Below are 27,853 nucleotides of genomic sequence, written 5' to 3'. Positions count from 1 at the left end.
TTCATGCTGTTTTTAATTGATATTTTGGGAATTTAATATCGCGCACACTCACTTCCATACCTCCCAGGTCAGGCTCCTCTCTTGTGATCCTCTCCCCTTACCCTCCCCCCAAAAGATTAAAAAACAAAACCAAAACTAAGTCCAATTTTCCTCATGAGTTCATTGAAGCATGCTTAAACTCCCAGTGGCCAGCCCCTTAAAGAAAACTGAGCCCTTTCCTACCCTCACCCCTTCCAGAAGCCTACATATCATTATCCTTATCACAGTTACTAAGAATTCTCTTCAAAGGCTTTCCGCCTAGGCTGTTAACTTTTTGGTGAGTGTGGTGGGGTTAGAGATTGTCACAGGAGCCTTCTATGTTCCTTTCTCTCAGCCGAGAGTCTGCCGTCTATCAGTACCATGGCAGAAGTAGCTTCCTTGCCCTTTACAGTCATTGGGAGCACAGATCATGGATGTACACACATGTTGGCAGAAGTATGTTTAAGGCCATTTCAGAAATTTTAGGAAAAGCCTACTCTTAAGCCAAAGTTCATTTAACAGTTAATTGATTTAATTCATCAGCAGCCAGCCATGGTGGTGCATTCTTTTAATCCTGGTACTTGGGAGGAGGAGAATCAGGAGTTCAGCCATGTAGAGAATTGTAGGCTAGTTTGTTCTATGTGAAATCTTAAAAAGAAAATAACTTCAAAACAATAAACAACCAAAAAGAATTAAGTAAACCTCCCAGTTTAAAAGGAGCACCCCCCCAAAACAAAACCCAAGTCAGAAAGTCTAATTGTCTCCCCACCCACTAGTCCATCCATCTATTGTGTGGGTGGGTGCAAGTGCCACAGGATGCATGTGGTGGTTAGAGGACAACTTAGGCTCTGTCCTCCCATGTGTCCTGGGAGATCAAGTTTGCTTTGACCCCTTTAACCTTCCTGTCCTATCTAGCTGTGCTCAGATAACTTCTTAAAATCAAACATTCTAACAATACAGTTGAAAGATACTTTGATTGGTACGTTATGAGGGATGGTGATAGGAAAATAAGTCTTCATTTCCTATGCTTAAATTGTTTTTAAAAGCAGAAAACTTTGTCTAAAGTTTGGTAATAGTATAGTCTTGAAATCTTGAGGTAACTTTTTTTTTTTCTGTTTTCTTCCTTTTTTGCAGCCTATATGGTAGGTATAATATCAGGCAGAGTGAAGTGACTGTTACATTTGGAACCAGAGCTTTGTGAATGTGCTTGATGCAGCAGGGATCAATGCTGTCAGAACATCAGATTTGTTAATTTTTTGATTGTGAGTTATTTTTGGTTGCTAAGCACTGAGAATCTTTTTAAATAGGGATTCTCTGTGTAGCCTTGACTGTCCTGAATATGCTTTGTAGACCAGGTTGGCCTCAAACTCAAAGTGATCCGCCTGCCTCTGCCCCCCAGAGTGCTGGAATCATAGGCATGAGCCATAGGGTGGGCGGGGGGGGGGGAGGGCAATGAGAATCCTTTTAATCCTTTTACTAAAGTCATATTATTATTTTTACACATTCAGTTAGGTGATAACCATTTGGGGTTGAGGTCTATAGTTTAAGAAACTGGAATGTGGGGTGTGGTTGCTGAGGCCTGCAATCCAGCATAATGAAAGCAAAATTCAGGCCAACTAGGGCTACATAGTGAAATATTGTCTCAACAACAACCCCTCAAAAAAACTGAGACAATCTAAAATGGTTAAGGACCGTAGGGTCAACTAAGGAGGGGGAGAGTGAATTGGAGAGTGTACATAATTATAAAATGAAGAGACTGAGTTGAGTAGTATGTGTTAAGGTGTATGTGGTGTACTATATATTTCATATATACACATTTAAAATGGTTAAGATAGTACATTATACCTTTAGATCATACTTGGGTGTGATTACTTGGGTTATCTGAAGTTTGGCATCATAGTTTTTTGTTTGTTTGTTTTTTGGAGATAGCGTCTGGTTGGTCTGCATGCATGAGTTGATGAGACTGACCTTGAACTGTGGCAGTCTATCTTCCTCTTTGAGTTCTGGGATTACAGGTATGGATCATCAAGCCTGGCCCTATTTAGGTAATCTTAAATGTCCAGTCCAAAACTTCATCTCATGTAACTATCTTTCTTGAATCCTCCACATGTAAAATTGTGCTCATATTCCATACTCTCAAGGCAACCTCAAATAAGTGGTTTACTTTTTTTTTTTTCTTCCTGGTAGTACTAGAGATTGAGGTAGGTAGCTATACTAACAGAATGGTACAGCCTTAGCCTTTGCGGGCAGAGATTGAATTTAAAGTCTTAATGTAATTTAGGTAAGTGGTCTGCCACACCTGCTACTTTTTTTTTTTTGGGGGGGGGGGTGGATTTCTCTGTGTAGCCCTGGCTGTCCTGGATCACACTTGTAGACCAGGCTGCCCTTGAACTCAGAGGCCCGCCTGCCTTCCATGCGCTGGGATTAAAGGCTTGCGCCACCCCCCTCTTCCCCCGTGTTTTCTTGTTCATTTTTATCTAAATAAATGTCTTCCTGATCTACCTTACCAAACTGGAATGTGGGAGAATCATCTTTGACTTCCATTCTCCATGGACTCTTAGCAATTCTATTTCTTCCACCTCAAATCTCTTAGACCTTTCTATTTCATTGCTTTCTACATTTGTCCAAGATAAATCCTATTTTCATTTGAATGACTGCCTTAGCCTCCTTTCTTTACCATTTATACTATGTAGCTTATTCACAAAGCATAATGGTCCTTTATAAGTGGTGGTAATTGGGATGGTAGAGATGACTTGGGGATGAAGTGTGAACAACTTCTGCAGAGGGCTTAAGTTGGGTTGCAACCCTCCTGGACTGATCACACTGCCTGCAACTCCATTTCCAGGATCCTATACCTCTTACCCTCCGTGCACCTGCACGGAACATGGTGGTAGACATACATACTTAAAAACAAAAGCCTTCCGTGTCTTTTCAGTGGAACTAAACATACTATTGTATAAGTCTTTATATCACTTTTTCATTTTTTTTTCTCTGCAACTTTGTGGTCTTCCTTATCTTTGAAAACACCAGTTTCCTTATTAGCTAAGACAAGTGGTTCTCAACCTTCCTAATGTTGCAAACCTTCAATACAGTTCCTCATGTTGTGGTGACCCCTAATGATAAAATTATTTTATTGCTACTTGATAACTGTAATTTTGCTACTGTTTTGAATTATAATGTAACTGTCTGATAGGCAGGATATCTGGTATGCAAACCCTATGATAGGGTTGTTCACACCCCAAAGGGATCACAACTCACAAGTTGAGAACCATTGTTCTAAAGTCTTGATGTTTCTTCAGTTGTTTTCATTAGCTCTTCCATCCCCTTCTCCCTTTCTCTCCCCATTTTCTTTCTTTGTAGGGAGAGGGACGATTTAGAACTCCTGGGCTCCAGGGATCCTCCTGCTTTAATATTTCAACCAGTTGGAACTTTTTTTTTTGTGCAGTCCTTCACCTGGCTAGTTCAGTTTTAACTCAGGTGTTACCTGCTATGATACTTTCTCTTACTACTCTATTGTATGTACTCTTATTGTATTGTACTCTCCTCTTTCTGTATTCTTTTTTATTTTATTGTTCCCTCCCCCCCTCACTCCCTAGATAGACCATGCTGGCCTCAGAGATCCTCCTGCCTCTGCCATGTTTGGTAGGGACTGAAGTTTTAATTATTTATTTTTTCGGAGTTTCTTAGTGTGGTCTTCCTTTGGATTTGTATGTAAGAAAGAATGTTACAGATCCCTTCTAGAGGCTTACTAAGTATTAGATGAGTGCTGAAATGATTTTGGAACCTGAATTAGGTTGGAAACTACTTGAATGAATGAGAAACAAGGTACTTTGTTAAATGTAGATCTAGATGTCTCCCTAGGGGAAAAAAAAAGGTGGGACGGGTGGGGAGTAAAAGTGACTGTAAATATTTTGATCTTTCCAAATACTTAATTTGCTAAGAATATAATGGTCTATTTGGAGCCTAAGGGGCCTGAGTTGAGGGGGAACATATTTTAACAAGACTATTTATTAAGGCTTGTATTTTATGGTTTGATATAACTGTAGTTCAGTAAAGTGCTTAACAGGCTAAGTCTAAAGGTTTTGTGATTCTGGTGTTGGTCACTCTTGAATATACAATTATGCCTGTTATTTTTTTTGTAAATAGTTAGCAAAATTACTTTCAAAACATTGATTCAAGGCTGGTGAGACAGCTCAGTGCATAATGGGTCAAGCTTGGCAGCTTGAGATTGTTCCCTAGAACCTCCATAAAGTGTGAAGGAGAGTCCTCAGTTTCCACACACAAGCTGTCGCACACATGCCTTCCCCTGCCTCCCAGCACGTGGGCGTTTTTAAGGCAGGGAGAAAACAGTGATAAATACCATTGTCTTTCAGCATTAGACTTCGAAGATAGTTTTATGTTCTGCTTAATTAAAAGTATTTTCAAGTATTATAGGCTTGTGTCTTGGGCTATGGAAGTTTGAAAATGTTAACAGTGGCTACTCTTATTTTAAAGAGTAGTTTATTAGCATCTACTTAATATTGATCCTAGTTTATAAATCGTGCCCTAAAATGTGAAATCCTACATTATAAGGTAATTTTAAGTTTTCCAAGGATGTTGTTTTTGGTCATACCATTCCCATAAAGACACTTTTGTTTTGTTCATGTTATTGAATTAAGCTATCTGAGATTTATAGAGCCCTAGTAGTGTTAAGTATAAGAAACACAAATTGAAGATAAACTAAGCCTACCAAGAGGCCTCACAGGTTTTGGATAAACATTAAGATGTTTTAAAAGGCCATCAAGACTATGGCTCTATTGTAGTGTAATGTAGACATTTATTTATTTATGAACTAAAAGAGGACTCAAGGAGAGCGGTTATTTAAGAGTATTTAAGAGTAGGTAGCAGATTTTATTTGTATATTTTAGTAAATTATTAGATGAATTTGACAGATTGGGTTTTTCTCCCTTCCTCCCACCCTCCCTCTTTTGTTCCTTCATTTGTTCATATGCTCTCTGTGTGAGAGAGTCTGAGTTTGAGATAGGGTCCTACTATGTAGGCCAAGCCAACTTCAGGCTTGAGATCCTCCTGCCTCAGCCTCCCCAGTTAGTGCTGAGATTATAAGTGTATCACTCTGGTCTTAAGCAGCCTTTGAAATGTATAAAGACCAGGGTCTTATTTTTATCAGGTTCTGTCATTTATTGACTGTGGTTCAGGGATAGACTATTTACTTGTTAAAATTCTGATTCTGTCTATTTTATCCTTTCCTTTATTGGAGCCATTACAGTGTTGATACTTAGGGTTGGTCTATAGTTCTCTATAGAGCAGTGAATACCTTGAGTTTGTAATCCCCTACTTAGATTACAGACAGGTGAGACACCATTCCTGGCTATGTTTTTTTTTTTTTTTTTTTTTTTTAACTTAGGCAGTCTTGCTATCTATCCTAGCTGACCATGAGCTGTGACAACACTGTAGCCGTAGCTTCCTGAGTGATGAGAGTACAGACCATGGGTCACTGTATCCTGATGGCCCTTTTTTTCATTTTTGTTTCAAGATTATTTGTTATGTATACAGTATTCTGCCTGCATATATGTCTGCACACCAGAGGAGGGCATCAGATCTCCTTATAGATGGTTGTGAGCCACCACGTGGTTGTTAGGAATTCTCTGAGCCATCTCTCCAGCTCCCCCTCTGCTGGCACTTTTCTAATAGTAAATACTTCTGAGAAAAGGTTTGCTCAAAAGTTCCCTGAAAGGATCTGTGGCTGCAACTTAGTTTTACAGTTAATTTTTAGCTTGTTGTTAAAGTCAGGGGGCTTGACTGCTCCCTTGTGCCTTGTATCTTACATTGCTTAGCCCAAATGTTTATGTTGGCCATTCATTAAATTAGTTGGTTTGATTTAAATTTTGTCCCAATTAGTCCTCACTGTACAGTACAGTACAATTCTAATTTAAAATTTACTTTTACCAACTCTTAAAACACAAAAGGTCCCTGTAGACTGATGTGTTGAAGTTCTAGCCTGCTTTAATTTTGTGAGGAAACCCAGTAAGTATAAATTTTGTGTACTTAATTAAAAAAATTTTAGAATATAATAGATCATTATTTTCCCTCTTATTGTTCTTCCCTCTAAACCTTCCCTGCATCATACTCTCTCCCTTGCCCCTTTCAGTTCATGGCCTCTTTTTGATACATACACCTATATCTTATACATCTATATCTACATCTATCTAAATCTGTATTTACATAGATGTATATGTATCTGTCATTTATCAAAGGACATGAAGCACAGGAGAGTTCAACTTTAAATTTTTGTCTTTTCTGTACGGACTGGGGATGTAGCTCAGGTGGTATTTTGTTTGCCAAGCATGCATCAAACTGATCCCGAGCCCAAATAACTTGGCCTTGGAGAGGTACAAGACAGTAATTTCAATGCCCAGGCTGTATGCCGAGTCTTCTGAAAGAGTACTAAGTGCCCTTAAGTGTTGGTAGACATTATCTTTTTAGGTCTACCTCAGTTCTTTATAAGATTTTGGCTTTTTTTTTTTTTTTTAATTGCTTGTTGAAATCAAGATCTCATGGTATATATGCATGGTACTACTGAGGTTAAATGTTAGCTCAGCTTGTATTCTCATCTTAAGCTGTATTTTCAGCCCTGGAAAGTTTTTTTAGATGTGTGTTTCTATGGTAAGTGTATTTTGTGTAGTGCTCTCTAGTAGTCTTAAAAATTGACTGTTACAAGCATCCTATTCCCCGAATATAATGTTTTTCCTGCTTAAATAAATGGTTTTTCTTGGAAGGGAGACATCTGTGCAGGTATTTGTGCAACCCTTTAGCAGATACAATTTTATAATTTTCTTTTTCCTTGTAAGTGAAGCACAGAAATGTTCTGTTAAAAAGTAAAGGTGTGGTTTCTATAATCAGAGTTTGGTATCAGGGAAATACCTTGTTCTTTGTCTTGCCACTAAACTTTTTTGTTTTGTTTTTTTTTTTTTGTTTGTTTGAGACAAGATTTCTTTGTGTAATAGCTCTGGCTGTCCTGGACTCCCTTTGTAGACCAGGCTGGCTTCAAACAGAGATCTGGCTGTCTCTGCCTCCCTAGCACTGGGATTAAAGACCTGCGCCACTATGCCTGGCAACCAAACTCTTCCTGGCTTTAAAGGTCATGGTGTTTTGAGTTTGCTTTTCCGAGACGGGGTTTCTCTGTATATCCTTGACTATCCAGAGATATACTGGACTCACAGAGATAGGCCAAGCTGGCCTTGAACTCACAGACATCGCCTGCCTGCCTGTGCTTCCTGGAGTGCTGGGATTACAGGCATATGCCAGCATGTCCGGCCTAGGAATTTTTTAAGAGAAAAATTAGAGAAAAAAAAAAACAATCTGAAATGCTAATAATGAAAGATACTGTAAGTCAATGAAAAAGCTTTGTGGAATAGACTAGAGTGAGTCAAGATAAAATATCTGAGCTTGAAGACAAGGTGGCCAAACTGGAGCAATCAAAGATAAAATAATCAGAATTACTAATGGGAATTCCAGCATATACATTCATTCTGAAAAGACCAGATTGCTTAGTAGTTATGCAGGTTTGGCTATAATCTCATTGGTAGAGACAGGATCCCAGGAGCAATCTGGTAGACTAGCTGAATTTGTGAGATTGAGCTTCATACCCTTGCTCAGTAAATACTTTCAGAGGGGCTGAGAAAGACTTCTGATTTTGACATGCATGTGAATGTATTTACATACCTGTGCCTGAACACATGCATACATACATGTCAAAAAGAATGAACATGCTTAACAGCTGGACCAGTTTATAAAAATAAATATTTTCTTGAGTTTTGTAACCTGATTTTCATTTTGGAGTTTTTAAACTATATTTTATTCATTTATTTTGTTTGTGCATGTGTGGGCCATGGTACATGTGAAGTGGAGCCCAACCTGATGGTCTCTGCTCTCTGCTTTAGCTATGTGGGCCCTTGGGATTAGACATAGTTCCTCAGACTAGACAGTAGGCACCTTTGTCCACTGAGCCATCTCTCCAGCCTTGTAACATGATATTCTTGAAGATTTTTTTGATGGGACGAGTGGGGTGTAACTTGCATGTCATGTTGATTTCCAGACCAGAATTTGTTTGAGAATTGACTCTTCTACCATGTTGGTTCTAGAATTTGAACTCAGTTTGTCAGGGTTGGCAGCAAGTGCCCTGAAACAATGCACCATCTTATCTTGCCAGCCTAAGTTTGCCTTTCTTGTGTTTACATAGAAGCTAGGCATCTTTGGGGTAGAATAAGAGATACTTGGTTTTGTTTATTGCTTTCTGTCCTGGGACACACATTGCCAAATTGTTTATTATTAATGATGTCTGCTGTAATCTGTTTATCATGGTGTTATTTGTGAGGCTGTTATACTGCAGAATTGTAATAACTTTTGGGATGGAGGTACTTAATTAAGATTGCATAGGTAAGTTAGTCTCATGAATATATGGCTAGATTTATAGTTTTTCATTGAATAGCTAAAATACATTGTTCCTGTTGCTTATTTTCACTGAGGTAAAAGTCACATAATTAATATTTAAGGTGTACGGTTTTATTGAAATTTAGTTGTATATCCATGAGGTACTTACATGAAATTAAACAATGTGCTTATATTCCTAAAAGAAAATTTTATGTGCTTAGCACTTTATATTTCATCCTTCTTTCAGTTTCTGATCATCTTTTTCTCTTTTGTTATATATTTGTTTCTTAAGAGATGTACCTGGAGTCATGTGATTGTGTGTGTGTATGTATATGTGTATGTGCTTACCTCTTTTTCTAGTTAGCATGTTTATTATTATGTTTTGTTTTTAGAGTCAGTATTCTGTGTTGCTCTGGTTGTCCTGGAACTCTCTCTGTAGATGAGGCTGGCTTTGAAGTCAAAGATCTGCCTGCCTCTGCCTCCTGAATGCTGCGATTATCAAGGTGTGCACTACCATCACCTGGCTAGTTAGCATGTTTTTAACTTTATACTCCTGTCATGTATCAGTATTTAATTTAGTTTATGACTATCAGTCCATTGCTTATTCTTTTGTCTGTTTATGCACATTTGGGATGATTCTACATTTTGATGGTTGTGAACTGCTGCTACAAATAATTGGTATAGAGATTTCTAAGTATGGTTTTCAATTCTTTGAGCATGCCTAATGAAGGTGTGGATAATAGGGCAATTATGTGTTAAACTTCTTGAAGGATTGCCAAATACAGTTTATAGTGGTTGAACAATTTTATCTTCATAACAGTAACGTATAAGGCTTCCAGTTTTCTTAACATCTTCAATTCCAGTTCTTAGTTTTTGCTGCTTTAAAAAAGATTATATACCTATCCTAGTGGGTAGATGTGAACTGGTACCTATGGTAGTTTTGAATTAAATCTCTCTAATGACCATTTTGTTAGTAATGCTGAGGGTGTTTTTATATGAGTATTGACCATTTGTAGCTCTCAAGGGAAATACCTAGAAATATCTAATTACGTATTTGTTTATTTTTAAGAAGTGTTTTTTCTTTTTCTTTTTTCCCCTCCCCCTCCTCTTTTCCCTTCTCATGTCTCTTTTCTTCCCTCCCTCCTTCCCTTCTTTCCTTGTTTTGAGGTAAGGTCTTATGTAGCCTTTGCTATCTTGAAAGTCCTTATGTGGAGGCAGGCCTCAAACTCTTTGGTCCACCTGCTCTGCTTCTGGAGTGCAGGGATTAAAGGTATATGCCATCCCAGTTTTTGTTGACGAATTTTAAGAGTTCTTGATATATTCTGGGTACTAAATATTATCAGGTATGGCGTGTACTCAGTTTTTTCTAAGCAACAAACTCGGGACATTGATTATTCATGTCAGGTGAGGGTTCTTTATTGATGGGTCCATACCCTTGGATAATGTTTTTTGATATAGACCCTTTTCATTTCAGATTCCATTTTATATCCTTTTTCTCCCTATTGTTAGTCCTGGTTTTGCTGTTGAATTTTAAGAATATGTCTAAGGGCAGGGTCAAGAAGCTTTATCTCCTTGTTTTAACAGTTTAAAATTTTTAGCCTAAAAATTATTTGGGTGGGTGGATAGGTAGGTGTTAGAGAATATAGAGAATATCTTGGACTGGATTCTGTTCTTCCACGATATGATTACTATAGAACTGAAGTATCAGGCTTGGTAACAAGTGCCTTTACTTGCTGTGCTATCCCTGTCTCCCTTACCCCCACCCTTTTTTTTTTTTTTTTTTGGTAAAGCTTGGTTTGCTGAGTAGTTATTTATACAAGGTCTGTATATTGTGTTTGGTTGTTTTGCTTATTAAAAGGTTTTTGTTGGTTTGATATTGAATGTTTAGAATCTCGACATTAGGAAAGCTGAGGCAAGCGGATCAGGAGTGGGAGGCCTGCCTTACCTGTGCTATAAAGTGAAACTATCTCAAAAACCAAATACAACACAAAAACATTTATTTTTTGAAGGCTGATTACTTGTTTCAGAATTAGGCTCATTTTGTTTTGTATGTATTATGCTATTAATTAAAATAATGAGTTTTGTGCAAGGGAGTTTTATTCCCAGAGTGGCCAAACTTGGGTAATTTAAGTCTCAGATGTGAAGACAGCTTTTAAGAGTACTTATGTGTTCAAGGAAGTCTGGGTGATTTGAGATACAGAGAAAGGTGATTGGAGGTAAGATGACAGTAGTGGTTATGTGTGTGTGTGTGTGTGTGTGTGTGTGTGTGTGTGTGTGTGTGTGTATGTGTATAATATATGTAATCATACCTTATTCATGGACCAAGTACAGGAAATGGAGATTTTTTTTCTCTCTAATGTCAAAAAATCATTAGTCATCAGGCACTTTTATAGGCCAAAGTGAAAGGTCAGTGGCATTAATTGATTTTTAAGCTATCTTCAAGTTGCTAAAAAACTGATCAGGCAGCTGTTGCCATCTGGTTAGCGTATCAGAGATAGTATGTATAGCAAAGTTAATGAGACTGTGTGACTTGGTTAGATGTCTTCTAAAATGGGCTGTAAAAAGCAAGTGACCAAAAGCAAGTAAAGCTAGAGGAATTAATCAGGGTTTTCTTGCAGTTTCATGTTTTTCTTCCTACAAATGTTCTTTTTATTTTTACTTTTTGTTTTTTTGAGACATGGTTTCTCTTTGTAGCCTTGGCTGTCCTGGAATTCATTCTTTTGACCAGGCTGGATTAGAACTCAAATTCATATGCCTCTGCCTCCTGACTGCTGTGATTAAAAGTGTGTAATATCACTGCTGTCTGTTCTTACAGTTGTCTTGAGTTTTCTGCACATTGGCAGTTAATTATATTTAAAATTCTTTTTGGGAGGTGGATAAGAGTGTATCTTAGAGCCGGAGAGATGCAGTGATTAAGAGCACTTGCTGTACTTCAGAGGCCTATTCTATTCAGGTTCTATTCTAGCACCCACAGGGCTCAGAACTGACTGTAACTCCAGTCCTAAAGTATCCACTACCCTCATTTGGTGTTCCTGAGCACAAGGAACATGAGCAGCCCCTTCCCCCTGAAATTATGGATAGTTCATGTGATTCATAGTTTTCTGTTAGGAGGAATAATTCTGATTATCTGGTCAGTAAAAATTTTTATTGAAGTATTTATAAAAAATTTGCCCAAGTTTTAAATGTACGGTTTGAAATTTTCCAGTTACATAGTTTTGTAATTGCCAGAATTGCTCAAAAAATTCTTTTTGCTTCTTATATTCATCTTTTTCACACTCCAGCTGATCTTTTTAATTTCATTATGTGAAAAGAGAAGTTTATAAATTTTAAGATCTTACCAGGCCTTAATTGCTCTTCTAAAATTTGGAAAACCCTTTTCTATGAAATAGAGAACATGTCTAGATGGGCCTAGGCGTAAGTAGGCCTTGTAGGTAGAAGAACTGAAGATGCAAACAGAAGAAAAAGTATGATAATTTAAAAATTATCTTTTAAAGAGGGTACAGGGAGACAGTGTAACTGATTGGTTAGTTTCAGATTATTTTTTGGGTAGGAATGAAAGTAGAGGAACTTCATTAATAGCATGTTTTGATTTGTTGAGAAAAGTTGGCTGATACCTCTCTCTCTTTTTTTTTTTTAATTAGAGGAGGCAGCAAGTAACTTTTAAATTGGTGATATGGAGCTTATAGTATGGGAAACTTACGGGCGTTCTCTATATAGACCTGGCTGTCCTGGAACTTGCTCTTTAGAAGTCTTGTATTTGAACTCAGATCCACCTGCTTCTGCCTCCTGAGTTCTGAGATTAAAGTCATGCAGCTGGGAGACTTCTATTGGGGTCTATTTCAGGAACTTACTTTAAAAGAGTGGCCTTCTGTAATTATAATTTAGCAATTGCAAATGAAATCTTACAATTTGATCATTGTACTTTAGTTTTTTTTTTTTTTTTTTTTTTGTCTTTTGAGATAGGGTGTGTGTGTGTGTTTCTGGAACGTGCTGTATAGATAGGCTGGCTTTGAGTGCTGGGTGCATGTGCCATTATGCCCAGTCAAGTGTAATTTAAAGGAAATACAGCATATGGATAACTTTGGTCAGAAGCCACAGTTCTAATTTTTTTCCATTTTTATGTGACAGGGACTTGCCATGAGGTGTTGAAGCCTTGTTTCACTGAGTTGGAGAGACTGGACCTAAATGGCGCAGCATGACTTTGCTCCAGCCTGGCTTAATTTTCCTACTCCGCCGTCATCAACAAAGGTACTTTTTTTTTTTCTTGTATCACTGTGCCTTTCTGTTTGTATTTTGCTCATGTTGTAAACAAATGTAATCACAATGTAGAAGTGAGATGGGGTATGGCTCAGTGGTAAAAGTTCTTCCCTAACCTGCACAACGCCCTGGGTTAAAGTCACAGGATAAAGAGAAAAGTGAAGACAGTTTCTATTTTTGTAGTGTTGAGAGTATATATATTTAATTCAGATCAGTAGATACTTTGAACTTCTTGTCTAACCTTTCAAAAATAATTTTTATTGCTTTGCTGCTGAGGAATAATGGTACCTTATCATGCATGGTATACCTTATAAATTTTGCAGAGTACTTTGCCAAATATTTAATTTGATCATAATTTTATTAATGTTATATTTTAAATTTATTCCTACTTTTTGTTTCACAAATTTTAATTATTGACTTGTTAATGACAGAGGGAAAGTGAAATGATTGTATTCTAGAGTTAAGGACATGTGCACAGTTAATGCTGGAATGAAAAAAAATTTAGGGCTTCTATATATTGCGTACTGATTTCTCTATAAAGTTATCTGCTCATTCTAGAAAAGTGCTGTACATTTACTTCACTATAACAATTCTCTATCCTTACCCTGGGTTATTAATGTTTATAAGACTTACAAGTTTTTTTTTCAGGGCAATTTCACTTTCCAAATAGCTTTTGATACTATCTTTTATGTTAGTCATAAGACTGTTAACATACAATTAAACCAGCCAGGCGGGGTGGCACATGCATGTAATCCCAGCACTTTGGAGTGCTGAAGCAGGTGGATCTTTGTGAGTTCCAGGGCACCCTAGTCTACAAAGTGAGTGTAGGAAAACCAAGGCTACACAGAGAAACTTTGTCTTGAAAAACAAAAATCTCAGTAGAGAACAAGTAGTTAATTACAAACAAAAATCTAAGATTAGTGATCTTTAAGATGAAAAATAAGCTGAGGTTATTAAAAAAACAAAACAACAAACCACTAGCACTAGGAGTGGTGGCACAAAGACTGGCAGATCTCCGTGAGTTCAAGGCCAGTATGGTGTACACACTGAGTTCCAGATCAGCCAAGGCTACATAGAGAAACCCTGTTGAGGTAGGTAGGTAGATAGATAGGTCATCGATTGGTAGGTAGGTAGGTAATAATATATGTTTATCTCACATCACAAAAAGATCTCTTGAGTTCAGGACCAGCCTGGTGGTCTCCACGATAGGTTCCAGGAGAGCCAAGGCTACTTAGAGAAACCCCGTTTCAAAGGGGTTTCTCTTTGTACACACACACACACATACACACACACACACACACACACACACACACACACACACACAGAGAGAGAGATTAGTAATATAATATATATGTTTATCTCCTATCACAAAAAGCCCAAGCTTGTACTTGTCCCTTTAGAGCAGTGGCTCTCAGTTTACAGGGTCCTTTGGCAAACCTGTATCTCCAAAAATATTTAATTACAATTCATGACAGTAGCAAAATTACAATTATGAAGTAGCAACAAAAATAAATTTATGGTCGGTGGTCACCAGAACATGAAGAACTGATGGTTGCAGCATTAGGATTGTTGAGAACCACTGCTTTAGGGTAAGACAAAAATATCTCAAATACTACTTAAGAATTCATATTGATGACTACTCCAGATTGACCCAGGGAAGCCAAGGCTACAGAGAACCCTGTTGGGGGTGGAGGGGAAGAACACCAAACAACAACAAAAAGAAACAAAAAAGAGAAACTTAAAAAGAAAAAAAAGCTCTTAGTCATGAAGTCTGCCTTAGTCTGTGGTAAATTGCTGTGAAAAGAACCTGTGACCAAGGAAACTTTTGAGACAGGGTTTCTCTTTTAATCTTGACTTGAATAAGTAGAACAAACAGTAATTACTATTGCATTCTTTAGTTCTTTAGTTCAGGATAATAATAGTCCTCAGTTTTTGTTTGGAATGATGAACAGATAGGTGGATTAAGGGTGATAATGTTATAACTGCACCTGTGTACCTTTTTGAGATATGTAGTATTTTAGCCCCATCATGTGGTCGAAATATAAACTACATCCATCTGTGCCTTAGTGTTTTTGCATTTACATAGATCTAATTAAAACAAGTTTTACTTGCTTTTATGCACTAGTACATGGCTTTTGTGGTTCTGTTCTTTTTTTAAGCACTTGGTTTAATTTGTTTCTGAATTAATCTGCTAAAGTTTTAAAAACAATTTTTATTTTATGTATGAGTATTTAGTCTGCATGTCTGTGTACCATGCACATTCATGGTGTCTATAGAAGTCAGAAAAGGGGTATCTCATCCCCTGGTGGTGTTGTTACAGATGACTGTGAGTTACTGTGTGGGTCCTCTGGAAGAGCCCTGTGTGTGTTTGTGTGCGTGTGTGTGTGTGTGTGTGTGTGTGTGTGTATGTTTGCTTTCTTAACAGTGTGCATGTGGAGATTAGAGGATAACTGTGCAGTTGTTCTTTCTTACCATGGGGGTTCCAAGGACCCACTCTGATTTTCAGTCTTGGCAGCAAGCACCTTCACCCATTTAGCCTAGCTGGATCTGGCTTGCAATAAAAGTAACATTTTGAGTAAGGTGTAGTGACACATGCCTTTAATGTTAGCACTTAGGAGCTAGCGACAGGCGAATCTCTTGATTTTGAGGTCTTTATGGTCTCCATACCAAGTTCTGCTCCAGGCCAGATAGTGAAACCATCTTAAACAGTCACCAAAACCATAATATTTTAGGCTGGGGAGATAAGATGAATTAGGTAAAAACTCTTGTTATGGGAATATGAGGACCTGACTTTTTACCCCTGAACTCATACTGAAAGAGACAAGTAGGGTTAGGGGTGGGGAGGTGTGTGGGGGGGGAGACTGAGGTTGGTCTGTGCCCTTAACCCCAGCATTGGGGAGAGTGTGACAAGTGGCTGGGTCCCTTGGACCCACTGAGTCAGTGTAATTGGTGAGTTCCAGGTCAGTGAGAGAGCCTGTCTCATTACCTTTAATATAAAAGAGATAAGTAATTCTTGTGAACAGGCAGCTATACCTTATAGTAGTATTAGAGAAAGAAGATCCCAGGAATGCAATTATAAAAATGGTAGATGAGCTAGAGTTGTACCTTGTTGACAGGCCTCTAGTCAGCACTGGAAGAACAAAGCAAGAAAGGGAACAAAAGGCATGTTGATTGTAGAAAATTAAGAACAAAACAAATCTATTAAATTCTACTAGAGGTAAAAACTGAATATTTTTATTAATATTCTTTTATGGCTATTAAGAGTATCATTACTGCTTTGTTTATTTTAAAATGCAAGCTCTCCCTGTATCTTTCAGAATGGCTTCAACTTGATTTTGTAAACTAGCTTGGTTTGCATCTGAGACTGTCTTCAAATTTACAGTCTTCCTGTCTTAATCTCCCAGTATGGTCTATTACACTGGGTCAGCTTGGTCATTTGTTCTTTCATGGCCACAATTAAAAACCTGTAGTTATAGTAAAGCTATTTTAATACTTTCTAACAATATAACCACTGTAAGCTTGTATTGAAAATATAATTGCATCTTTTACTAGGATAAGGGCATCCCAAAATTCAGACTGGTAGTTTAGTTCCTTGAAGTGTTTTTGTGGGACATACGTACATACATCTAGACTTTGGGTGTGTTTATATAAACACCTTTACTGAGAACGGGAAGGCTATTTTTGTTTTTGAAAACAGGCTGGCCTCAAAAACTCTTTGAGTTGAGGGGATGACCTTTTTCTTCTGGCCTCTTTCCCCCCACCTCCTGTGTGCTTGGACTGTAAAGAAGCATACGTTACTGTGCCCATTTTGGGCATGCTAGGGATCACCTCTGGGGATAGGGAGGCACTACACAAACTGAGCTAGTCCTTAGTTCTGGGGATTAATTTTTTTTCTTCTCACATTTCTTAATGAGCCATTCATCCTTTGGTAGTAGTGTTCAGTCTCCGTGAATTTGTTGTTTTCTTTAGTTTTGTTGATTTCTAGTTTTAGTCTATTTTGATCAGATAGAATGTAATCATTTTGATTTTCTTGTATTTGTTAAGTCTTGCTTTGTGTCCTACAATATGGTCTATTTTAGAAATCAGTCCTTAGGCTGCAGAAAGACTATTTTTCAATGTTTAATTTAGATCTAGTGTTCTATAGAGATCTATTTATAAATAGGGAAAGGGGTTGGAAGAAGAAAAATAATTTCCCCTAAAGTGTTAATTTGAGTTGCATAAGTTCCTGTAGATACCTCACTTTATGATATGTCCTGTTTTTGCCTGGCAATGGTGGTGCATGCCTTTATTCACAGCACTGGGGATGCAGAGGCAGGCAGATCTATGAGTTCCAGACCAACCTGGTCTACAGAACGAGTTCCAGGACAGCCAGCACTACATGATCTGACTCAAGGAAAAAAATATTTCTCTTTGGTGGGGTGGTTCTGGAGTTTGATGCCATGAACTTGTGCGTGCTAAGAAAGTACTCTGTCAGTAATTGACATACCTAGTCTTGTTATAATGTTCTGATAAGTACTATATAGAAGGTTTTAATGAAATGGTTAAGCATACAGTCACCTACATGGTCATATCCTAAATATTTTGCTTCATTTGCATTACTTTTGGAAATACGAACATTACCTCTACACTCAACATGTACTTCTTACTTCTTCACTTCTATTTCCCTTCTTGTTGGGAACATTGGGGTTTATGTTTCTGTGACTTATCTGTTGACATGCTTTATGTTTTTCTGAGTTACTTTTTTTAGTACAGGTTGGAGAAATATATACAGAGGTATATGGTCTTGTATGTCATCTTTAATGCCTTTAAAGTTAAATTACTTTTTATTCTTGCATATATTTCCCTAGATATATTATAGTACCTTAGTGTATTTAAATTGTGTTTTTTTTTAAATTACGATTTTAGTAGTCATATATCTTATCTCATGTTAGTTTTCTGTCTTCTAGCATTCTGATTAACATACTTTTTTGTGGGTGTTGCTAGTATCGGTGTTTTTCTTCTTTATTGTGACTAGATATTGTCTTCAGGGCTTATCAAATGCTAATAAGCAAGTCCTCTACTACCACTAACCTATGCCCTAGTCCATCTTGAACTTTTTATATGGACAGCCATATTCTTCAATACCAACTTTCTGTTTCCTTTTTCAGTCTTATGTTTCTTACTTAGATTTATCACACTGGCAGTTTTTCAGGAGACTTTGAAAGATCTTTCAGTCTGTCTCTTTTGCAAGCAAGTAAACATGCTTTCTACTGTTTTGGGATGTTAGCTGAAGACGCAAATAAAGACCCTTGGGTCAGAGACAAGTATATGATTCATGACTTAGCAGACAGGCACTGCTAAGAAAGGCACTGGTTTGTCATGCTTCCTAAGGCTTTTGGAGGTTAACAACCAGAGGGAAGGGCCTAGATAGATGTTTCCTTTGGACTGAGTTTATGGGATCAACTCCCTTTTAAAATAAATCTGTTCTTGCCAGGTGGAGGTAGTGCACACGCCTGTAGATTTCCTCTCCCAACTACCTACTCATCAGCCCTTGTGTACTCTTGGCTGAACCTGAATTTTTACAAGCTGTTCCACTTTTGTCAGATCCTGATTGATTGGTTGATAGATGCTGAAACCAGATACATTTAATTTGTCTAGTACAGCATGTAATTAAGGCCACTGTCAATATTCCTAGCAGTAGCAGGAGGCCAGAACTTTGAAAGTTGTGGAGAAGTTCTGGTGATGGAGATGTGTAGTTGATGATGGGCTTGGAGTCTTGTATTACCAATTCAAGGCAGCTTAAAGTAACCTAATATTTGGTGGTGTTTTGCACAATATAGGCTCAGTAGTTTGATGTAGCCTTTGGAGTAGAGATGGGGCCAAGAGGGAGAAAGATTAAGAGGTTGCTTCCATGATTTCCATATGCAAATACTCTCTGAATCCTGCCCTCCCTCTTCTCCCATGCCCCTCCTCCAGTCCACAAACAGGAGCAGTCCTCCTCCCCTTCTATCTGACCCTAGCCTATCAGGTCTCATCAGGACTGGCTGCACTGTCTTCCTCTGTGGCCTGGTAAGGCTGCTCCCCCGCCCCCCACGGGGAGGTGATCAAAGAGCCAGCCACTGAATTTATGTCAGAAATAGCCAGTGTTCCCCCTTACTACTAGAGAACCCACTTGGACACTGAGCTGCCATGGGCTACATCTGTTCAGGGGTTCTAGGTTATCTCCATGCATCGTCTTTGGTTGGAGTATCAGTCTCAGAAGATTACTGGACCCAGATTTTTTTTGGTTCTGTTGCTCTCCTTGTGGAGCTCCTGTCTCCTCCAGCTCTTTCTTTCTATCTCCCCCTTTTTTCATAAGATTTCCTGCACTCTGCCCAAAGTTTGGCCATGAGTCTCAGCATCTGCTTTGATACCCTGCTGGGTATAGTCTTTCAGAGGCCTTCTGTGGTTGGCTTCTGTCCTATTCCCTGGTAAAGGAACTTTTTTGTGAAGTTACAGATAGTGGGTTTCATTATGTTATTTATACACAGTATGTCACTTTAATTTGTTAATTCCTCTGTGAGTAGACATTTAATTTGTTAATGGAAATAAATAACTCATTAATGGAAGTAAATTAAGATTTCTAGATTATTCTATCCCTTGTGGGAGTTATGTCACCATTACAGAAATCTTTTAGCTTTCTGTGCATGGGTTGTGGGTCCCTGGTCATGTGTCATGGTCGTGGTGTGCCCCCTCACTCCCAGCCACCCATGGCTGTGTGAGATGGTGCTAAAATTTTTACCTCAGGCCTTGCATGATCCAGGTGAATACTATTGAACAACCACTTGCATCTAAATAATGGCTTATAAACTTGTTTTTAAAAATATGTTCTTAAATTTTTTTTGTGTATGAGTGTGTTGTGTCATATGCGTGTCTGGTATCCGTGGAGGTCAGAAGAGGGCACCAGATACTTTGGAACTGAAGTTGTTATAGGTGGTTGTTAGCCATCATGTGGGTGCTGGGACTTGAACCCCGATCCTCTATAAGAGCAGCCAGTGCTCTTAAATATAGCAGCGCCATCTCCAGCCACAGTCTCACTACGTCCATGTGACTGTTCTGGATTCAGCAATGAGGCTAGCTTCTCAACTTAGCACAGATGGTGTGCCTCTGCCTCCTAAGCACTGGTATTAAACGTGTGCACCACCTTGCCCAGTTTGATCAATTGGTTTTGATATTAATCTTAACTGACTTCAGGTTTTTTTTCTGTTTGTGATATGAGAGCTTGCTATATAATCCATGCAGGTTTTATATTCACCACATAGCCCCAGCAGGTCTCCCTAGTGCTGAGACTGTAGATGTTTGTCACCACATCTGGCTTTGGCTTCAGAGATACTTAGGTACTGTTCTTTTTACATTCTTAGATGGTATCTGTGATAATTATTTGTACAGAACACAGATTTTTCACTGTCACTGCAGTAGTCACCCTTCCATGAGCCAGTTTAATTGAACAATAACAAAGTTTAACTGTTGAGTGCCCAGTAGCTACCTGTATCCAGTAGTAGCTTTTGATAGTTAAGATTTGTTTTGTTTTTTTGAGGCAGGGTCTCTCTCTAGCCCTTGATGTCTTGGAATTCAGATACCTCTGCCGTTGCTATTACTGGGATTAAAGGAAAGTGTAGTGTTCTGCATTCATCTTCTCTGGGAGAAAAGTTTAAGTTATTGCTGAGGAAAATTTTGAAGAAGGTGAGAGAGGAAGTAATGGAGTATAATTATTATTTTTTTGTTAAAATACTTATTGAGAGCTGAAGAAAAGAAGGGAGAGGGAGTGTATGTGTTTGTGTCTGTCTCTGTCAGGGTGGCTTTCAGAAGTTAGTTCTCTACTTCCACCAAATGTGTTCCAGGGATGAAATTCCAGTCTTCAGGTCATCAAGCTTGGCAGCCGATTTGTGTGCCCTTAGCCACCTCTGGCTCTGTATCAAAATCTCTGAGTAGATAGAGAGGGATGAAATCTGTGAGATACATGTAACTACTAATGTTTATGAGGAGTAATATACACCTTTGCTTCTCCCTGCCAACAGCTTCATTAGGATAAATTGGAAACTGTTAAGCCCCCTGTTTGGAGAAATATTGAAGTTTGAGATACTCCATAATAGTTAAGTATAGATTACCCAGTTATGTTGACTGTTCTGCTTTTAGTATTTGTATTCTTGAACCACAGAGTTTAAATTTAAATTAAGTGAGATCCTTAGGTAGAAATAAAAATGACTTAAAGTAGTAAAGTTGATTATGCCAATTTTCTGTTGGATAACACACATGCTAAGACACATGTATCACATTATAGATTTGTGTTTAATTGTTTGGTATTGCTATACAGTTCAGTGTTCTTTGGCTTCTCCATGATATTCAGACTATCTTCTCCATAAATACAGAGGCCATTATACTGTAAAGTAGCATGGATAATAAGTAGGATATTAATTTGTCGTGTGGAAGAATAATAGAGTGCTCAGTTCTTCAAGTGATGCATCTGTAGTGAGGGCACTGAGTAAACTTTTTTTTTTTTAATCTTTAGAGGCTGTGGCTACTGGTATGGCTGTAGCTCAGTGCTTGACTTAGTAAGCATGAGGCATTGGGTTTGACAGCCACATGGAAGAGACAATAAACATGCAAACAGACAACACCCCCACCCTGTCTGCTCAGAGCAGTTTTAGTTAGTTACCTGAAAGACATCAAGTTGAAATCAAACATGTTATTTGTGTGCAACAATTAATATTTGTTGATAGGATACTGGGATTTTACTTTTTTGTGGTCAGAGGATTGAAAATGGAGGTATCTGGCTTTAGTTTCAAGAGCTGCTAGGCTAAGATGCCTGAGTGAGGATAAAAAGATCTTTCCCCCATTGTAATTTGGGGGGTGGGGTGTTGTTTTTTTATACAGGTCTTCTCTGTGTAGCCTTTGCTGCCCTCTAAGTCACAGAGATTGTACTGCTTCTGTCTCCCCGAGTGCTGCGATTATAGGCATGAGCCACCACACTCTGCTTCTCTGTAGTTTTTGAGACAGCAAACACCAATCATATTGTATGTTAAAACAAATAAGGCAGCTGGACATTGTGGTTCACACCTTTAATCTTAGTTTACGACAAAGGCAGGGTAATCTCTTTTGAGTTCGAGGCCATTGTGAGTTCTAGTGCACAGTGATACTCTGTCTCAAAAGAAAGAAAATTTTGGAGGTGGGGAGTAAAAAGAGGGAGGGGAAGAAGTGTAAAACAAGTGTAACAAAAAGTAGTAGATTGTAGAGTTTGGACAATGAAAATCATACTAAAGTGGCTGAGCTTTGAGTTTACTATGTTGGTCATTAAAATTCCAGAGGTTGGCGGGTTCTATTGATTACTCTGCCCCAACCCCAAGACATGAAATCTTTTCATAACCAGCTTTATAAAAGCCAGAATTCATTAATTGCTTAATGTTGTATTTAAGGTTAGAAACAGCAAGGTTGAATTAGGATGTATATTAATGCCTGTGACTTGGTATATTTGCTGCCCAAAATGCTAGCAGTTTCGCTAACTCAGCCCCTTTTCTTCAGATATGTGTGATCACAGAATAATGACTGATAACAGTTTTTAGAATCTTAGTGAATATTGAAGTCACACAAAAAGTAACGATGTTGGGAATCTAGGGATTCCAAATGACAGAAGTATTTCTTTTTGAGAGAAAAGTAGGTAGAGGCTAATTTTATTTTACTTTCAGGTTTTTAGTTCTGTAATATTTTCATATGAGGACTGGAGAGATGACTCAGAGGTTAAGAGTGCTGGCTGCTCTTCCAGAGGTCCTGAGTTCAATTCCCAGCAACCACACAGTGGTTCATAACTATCTGTAGTGAGATCTGATATACTCTTCTGGTGTGCAGGCAGAACACTGTATAAATAAGAAATTAAAAAAAAAAAAACACTAAAAAATTTCCATATGAGTGTATGTACTCATGAATTTGGGATACTATTAATACTTGTAGTTTTCAATACACTAACTAGAAATTGTGGCCACATACATTCTCATATTAGTTTGTTGTGCTTTAAAGCATTGTTAGTTACATGGAGCCTGTTATTAATGTTTTCAATAACATTAGTCTGTAAAGAGTGTTGCTGTTAAGTAAAAGAATGGCTTGTATTCCATACTTATTTCCAGATCAGTCAGATTTCAAACCTTGTCTGTAACTGAGTAAAATACTGAGGTCTTTTATTAGCTTGGAACTTTGAGTACTTAATTCAGTTCTTTAATGGAAGTAGGAATTTAGAATTAAAAGAACGTCAAAAGAAGAGAGAGAGAGAGAGCGCGAGCGTGAGCTTGTCAGGATTTTTCAGTTCCCTTCTCATTACCTGATATCAGGCAAATTTGGTTGGTCATGAAGTAATATGTCCACTCTCTAAACTAACTGGTATTTTAAAGCAGACTTACACAGTCTGTTATTTTTATTAATTATAAAAATATTTGATTCTGTCATTTGAATATGGTGAATAGCCAATTTATCATAATTTTTTTAGGCATGCCTTGTCTGTTTATACTCTTACCAGCTGCACACAGAATGCCAGCTTTACTCTGGATCACTAAATTTTGTCTCTTTCAGGTTTACTTGATGTACAGAAACACTATTCTTGTTTTTTTCCATTTTGTTGCATTTTTCTCCTTTATTTTGGTTTCTGGTTTGTGGAAGTCATTCCCTCATGGCGGTAGGAGTTAGAGACAGGCTGTCAGGTAGCGGAGAGTAAATAAGAAGTAGAGTTCTGCTGTGAAGTCTCAAATGGGCTGTGTAATGCTGCCTCTCCCTGTCCCCAGTAAGGCTTACCTCCTTAAGGTTTAGTAGCTTCCAAACATTGCCACCAACCCGCGATTAAGTGTCCAAACATTCAAAACTCAGCTTTCTGCTTTTGAACCGTGCATAGAGCCATCTCATGATGCAAAATGCATTTGTTTCATCTTCCAAAGTTCCCAACACTATTCACAATTCCAGTGTCTCTTCTGAGACTTATAAGAAATCTACCTTAAAAATAAGTGTCGTACGTCAGTATATAATAGCACAGAGTAAGCATTTCTGTTTTAAATGAAAAGAATTGGGAGCATAGACACACCAAAGAAAGATTGGACCAAAGCTAGTTCCAAACCCATAACAGCAGTCTGCAGCTCTTGTGTTTAGCATCTGGGACTTAAAAAGTGTCTGGGCTCCTAAGGAATTAGGTAGCTTCACTGCTCTAGCTTTCCTCCCTCCTTTTTAGTTCTTCCTGTTTCTGAGATTAGCTTTTTGTAACCTTTGCTTACTTTTTCATGTTAGGGTATCCTTATTTTGTATTATTATGTCTCACAATTCATGGCTTTTACATGTTTTTAAAGAAGGCCCTTTCTCTTAAGGCCAGCCTGGTCTACTAGTCTCCTAGGCCCACTAAGGATACATAACTGAGACCTTGTCTTAAAAGAAGGAAGGAGGAGGGTAGGAGTGGGTGCTACTATACCTAGCTTACACTTTTTTCTTTTCTAATGATGTATAAATCCATTTATGAAAGGGAAATTTGATTGTGATTATATCTTTAATGTTTGTATTTTTAAGTAATCATTACAAAGACCTTGTATTTTGCAGTTTGAAATAGGTTTTCTCTATTCTTCTTTTTCTTTTGTAGTTACTACTTTATGAAGAGTCCAGTAAACTTAAAAATGTTTCACACTTGACAGTTTCTTTCTCCTCTTTTATCATCCCCCCCCCACCCCAGAGTTTCTCTGTGTAGTCCTGGTTGTCCTGGAACCTGATCTGTAGACCAGGCAGGCCTTGAACACACAGAGATCTACATGCCATTTGATGTAAACATTTTCATTCTGTTTTCTTCTACATCAAAAAAAATATTGTCAGCTGGGTGAGGCACAAGCACAGAGTCCACAAAATGAAAATGTTTACATCAAGTGACTGCAGTACAGAATATTACACTTTGTTACAAGAAAAATGTATCACATTTAAACTTGCTTTTTTGGAGTGTTTTATTGCTGTTGTTACTTATTATTGGAAAAGTAGATGTAGTTCTTGAAATTTTCAGAAAAGTATGCTTTTTTTTCTGTAAAGCAGGAGAAAAGAGATTAATGATGTGGTTAATTTCATACATATTTCAAATACCTTGGAAGTAACTGTATTCTTAACCATTTAAACTCTTAGAAATAAGTTTGGCATGTTACTGGTTTTAAAGTTAAATTTAGGCTTACTAAATATATTTGTATTAATTTATTGCAGTCATCATTGAATTTTGAGAAGCATTCTGAAAATTTTTCATGGACAGAAAATCGTTATGATGTGAATCGTCGACGACACAACTCCTCAGATGGCTTTGATTCTGGTATTGGACGTCCTAATGGAGGTAAAATTTGTTAAGGAATGATAGAATTCATGATAATTTAAAAAATAATCTTTAGGATGTTTTGATTGCTATTTATTAAGTGTAACTGTCTTTGAATTTATATTACTTTACTGTTATTAAATAAAGGTAATTTTGGGAGGAAAGAAAAAAATGGATGGCGTACGCATGGCAGAAATGGTACAGAAAACATAAACCACCGAGGGGGACACCATGGTGGAAATCCCCGCTCTCGTAGCAGTGTTTTCCACTCTGGAAAAAGCCAAGGACTACATGAGAACAGCATCCCTGACAATGAGCCTGGGAGGAAAGAAGACAAAAGAGAACGCAGACAGTTTGAGGCAGAGGATTTTGTAAGTTTCTCATAATTTTAATATAAATGATGTATGTGAAAGTGCCATTTTAGTGTCAAGGCACTGCTAGGGTAGTTTTGTTTTGTTTTAATTAGGTCAGGTAATTTTTTGTAGAGTCATCCTAACAGGTGCTTGTCCAATTGTGGGTGTTTTGTATTGAGTAAGGGTTTCATGCTTTAACTTGGGCTGAGTTGAACTCAAGCTTGAGTCACTTTTGCCTGTTTTTGTCTATTTTATTTTAACCTCATATTTTATAAGGAATCAACTTATTACATTTTAGCTTTGTGTATGTGCTTGTATGTGTGTTGGTATAGGCCATGTGTTTGGAAGTCAAATTAACTTTGATTTTTGTTTTATTGAGATTGGGTCTCACTATGTAGCTCTGGATGGCCTGGAATTTGCTATGTAGAGCAGGTTGCCAGTTGCAGAGAGGATTAATGAATGGGTAAAACTCAACCTGAATGTTAGCAGCATGGGCTTGGGTTCCAAATGGCATAAAAGGAATTAAAAAGAAAGCTGGTACGGTGTAGCCACCCCCTTTCTCTTTGCTTCCTGCATCCATGATATGAATTTCAAATTTCCACAAAGACCTCCCTATCCCAGTGAATTGAGCTTTCTGAAACCATTTGCTAAAATAAACATCTCCTCCTTTCTGTTAATTTTATTTTGGGGTGTTTAGTTGTGACCATTAACAATACCTGTGCTGTGAAGTGATGATACAAAGCATTACAGTGTCCTAAACATTGTCCTTAGTATTAATGTTTCCAGACAGGGTCTTACCACATAGCTCTTGCTACCCTAGAATTCACAGTAAGTGCCAGACTGACCTTGAGCTCAGATTCCACCTTTGCCTTCCAAGTGCTGAGATTAAAGACTCATGCTGTTAATCTCACATAGCCTCTAGAGGATAACTTTTGGGAATTGGTTCTCCTTCTACAATATGTGTCCAGGTGATTGAACTCAGGTTGGTGGGTTGGATGGCAGGTTCCTTTATCACCTGAGTTATCTATCTCACTGGCCACTTGAACGTGTTTTTTTTTTTTTTTTTTAACCAGCTCTGCTGTAAGCCAGTTTTGTTCTCCCTCTCTTCCCACCTCTTTCAGAATCGTTTGGTATATTTATGTTGTTTTTATTCTTTATAGAAAATTGAATACTCTTCCGTAGAACTAGTAGCCTTGTGACTGTCTTACTCAAAAGAGCACATAATTTCTCATTCATGTGTGTGTATGTGTGAAAATATGTGTGTATGTTTACATATATACATAAATAAATACATATATTGTCTTGAAAAGTAGTTTTGCTGATTGATTGAGACACGAGAGTTTAATATACTGTCCAGTATAGGCTAGTATGGAACTTAGAGGCTCATGTGATTGATCCTCCTGAGGTAATGAAAGCATATTTTTCACTTTTTCTTTAATCCCAGCATGTGTCTTCTTTGAACTCTGTGCTTTTTTTTTAAACTCTGTGCTGCTTAAGTCACAGAAAAGTGACTTGGGTTTTTTATTATTTTTTCTGTTTTGTTTTGTTTGGCATTAGGGCTCTTGTGTAGCTTAGGCTGGCCCCAAAACTTATTATGTAGCTGAGAATAGCCTTGAAACGATCCTTCAGCCTTCACTTCCCAAGTGCTGGGTTTGTAGATGTGTACCACGGTACTTGGCTCCGGTTCATTCCTGATAATTTAAAATTGATACACACTTTTTTTTTTTTTTTGGGTTGAATTTTATTTTCTTTTATTTATTTTTTTTGGGACAGGGTTTCTCTGTGTAGCCTTGGCTGTTCTGGCCTTTGGTTGAGCTTCCATGAAAGAATGAGGAAGAGGTGTTGGGAGGTCAGGGAGTAAGAGAAGGGGGAGCAGAGAAGAGAGAAAGTTTCTAAATATATAAATACATTCTGTTGAGTCTGTACAGTGTTAATTGTACCATTTGTTTATCCAAGACTAAATGGTCAGTCCTGAAAACACACAGAGTAAGCTCTTAATAAAAACTAATGACTGCCAGGCATGATTACAGTGGCAGGCTGATCTTTGCGAGTTTGAGGCCAGTCTGGCCCTACAGAGTAAGTTTGTACTTACTTATTCAGGGCTGTGAGACTGTTTCAGTTTCTCCTTCTCCCCCTCAAACAAACAAACAAACAAACAACCCTGCCCTAATTGCTGCTACTTTATTGTCCCCTTACCTTTAGTCCTAATAATAGTGGCTTTCAGTCATTGTAGCTTTAGACCTGCAATATAGACATAGTTTATAGTTAATATATAAAAATGTATAAAAGGTTTATAGTTTACCATAGTATGTTTAATGCTGTAGTGTAGTTAAAAGGATATATAGCCAACAAATAAACTTAATTCTATTTAGTTTTCTCTGAAGTATTTTTTCTATTATACACATTAGTTTTTGTTTGTTTTTGGTTTTTCGAGACAGGGTTTCTCTGTGTAGCCTTGGCTGTCCTAGACTCA

General features: G+C 37.8%; 1 protein-coding gene across 3 annotated transcripts in view; it reads left to right on the top strand.

Annotated features, from left to right (window-relative positions):
• Positions 1-27,853, top strand: part of Gpbp1 (GC-rich promoter binding protein 1) — a 61,066-nt gene that overhangs the window by 10,157 nt on the left and 23,056 nt on the right. For all 3 annotated transcript variants that reach the window (XM_055603398.1, XM_055603396.1, XM_055603397.1), the window contains exons 2-4: positions 12,577-12,696; positions 24,925-25,048; positions 25,175-25,398. In XM_055603398.1, the coding sequence (XP_055459373.1) occupies positions 12,634-12,696; positions 24,925-25,048; positions 25,175-25,398 (411 nt within the window). In that variant the 5' untranslated portion in view covers positions 12,577-12,633. The remainder of the gene's footprint in view (positions 1-12,576; positions 12,697-24,924; positions 25,049-25,174; positions 25,399-27,853) is intronic.

This window comes from Psammomys obesus, unplaced genomic scaffold, assembly GCF_907164565.1.
Source record: "Psammomys obesus unplaced genomic scaffold, mPsaObe1.curated_primary_1811, whole genome shotgun sequence".
Taxonomy (NCBI): Eukaryota; Metazoa; Chordata; class Mammalia; order Rodentia; family Muridae; genus Psammomys; species Psammomys obesus.
This window is presented reverse-complemented; position numbering and strand designations above follow the sequence as displayed.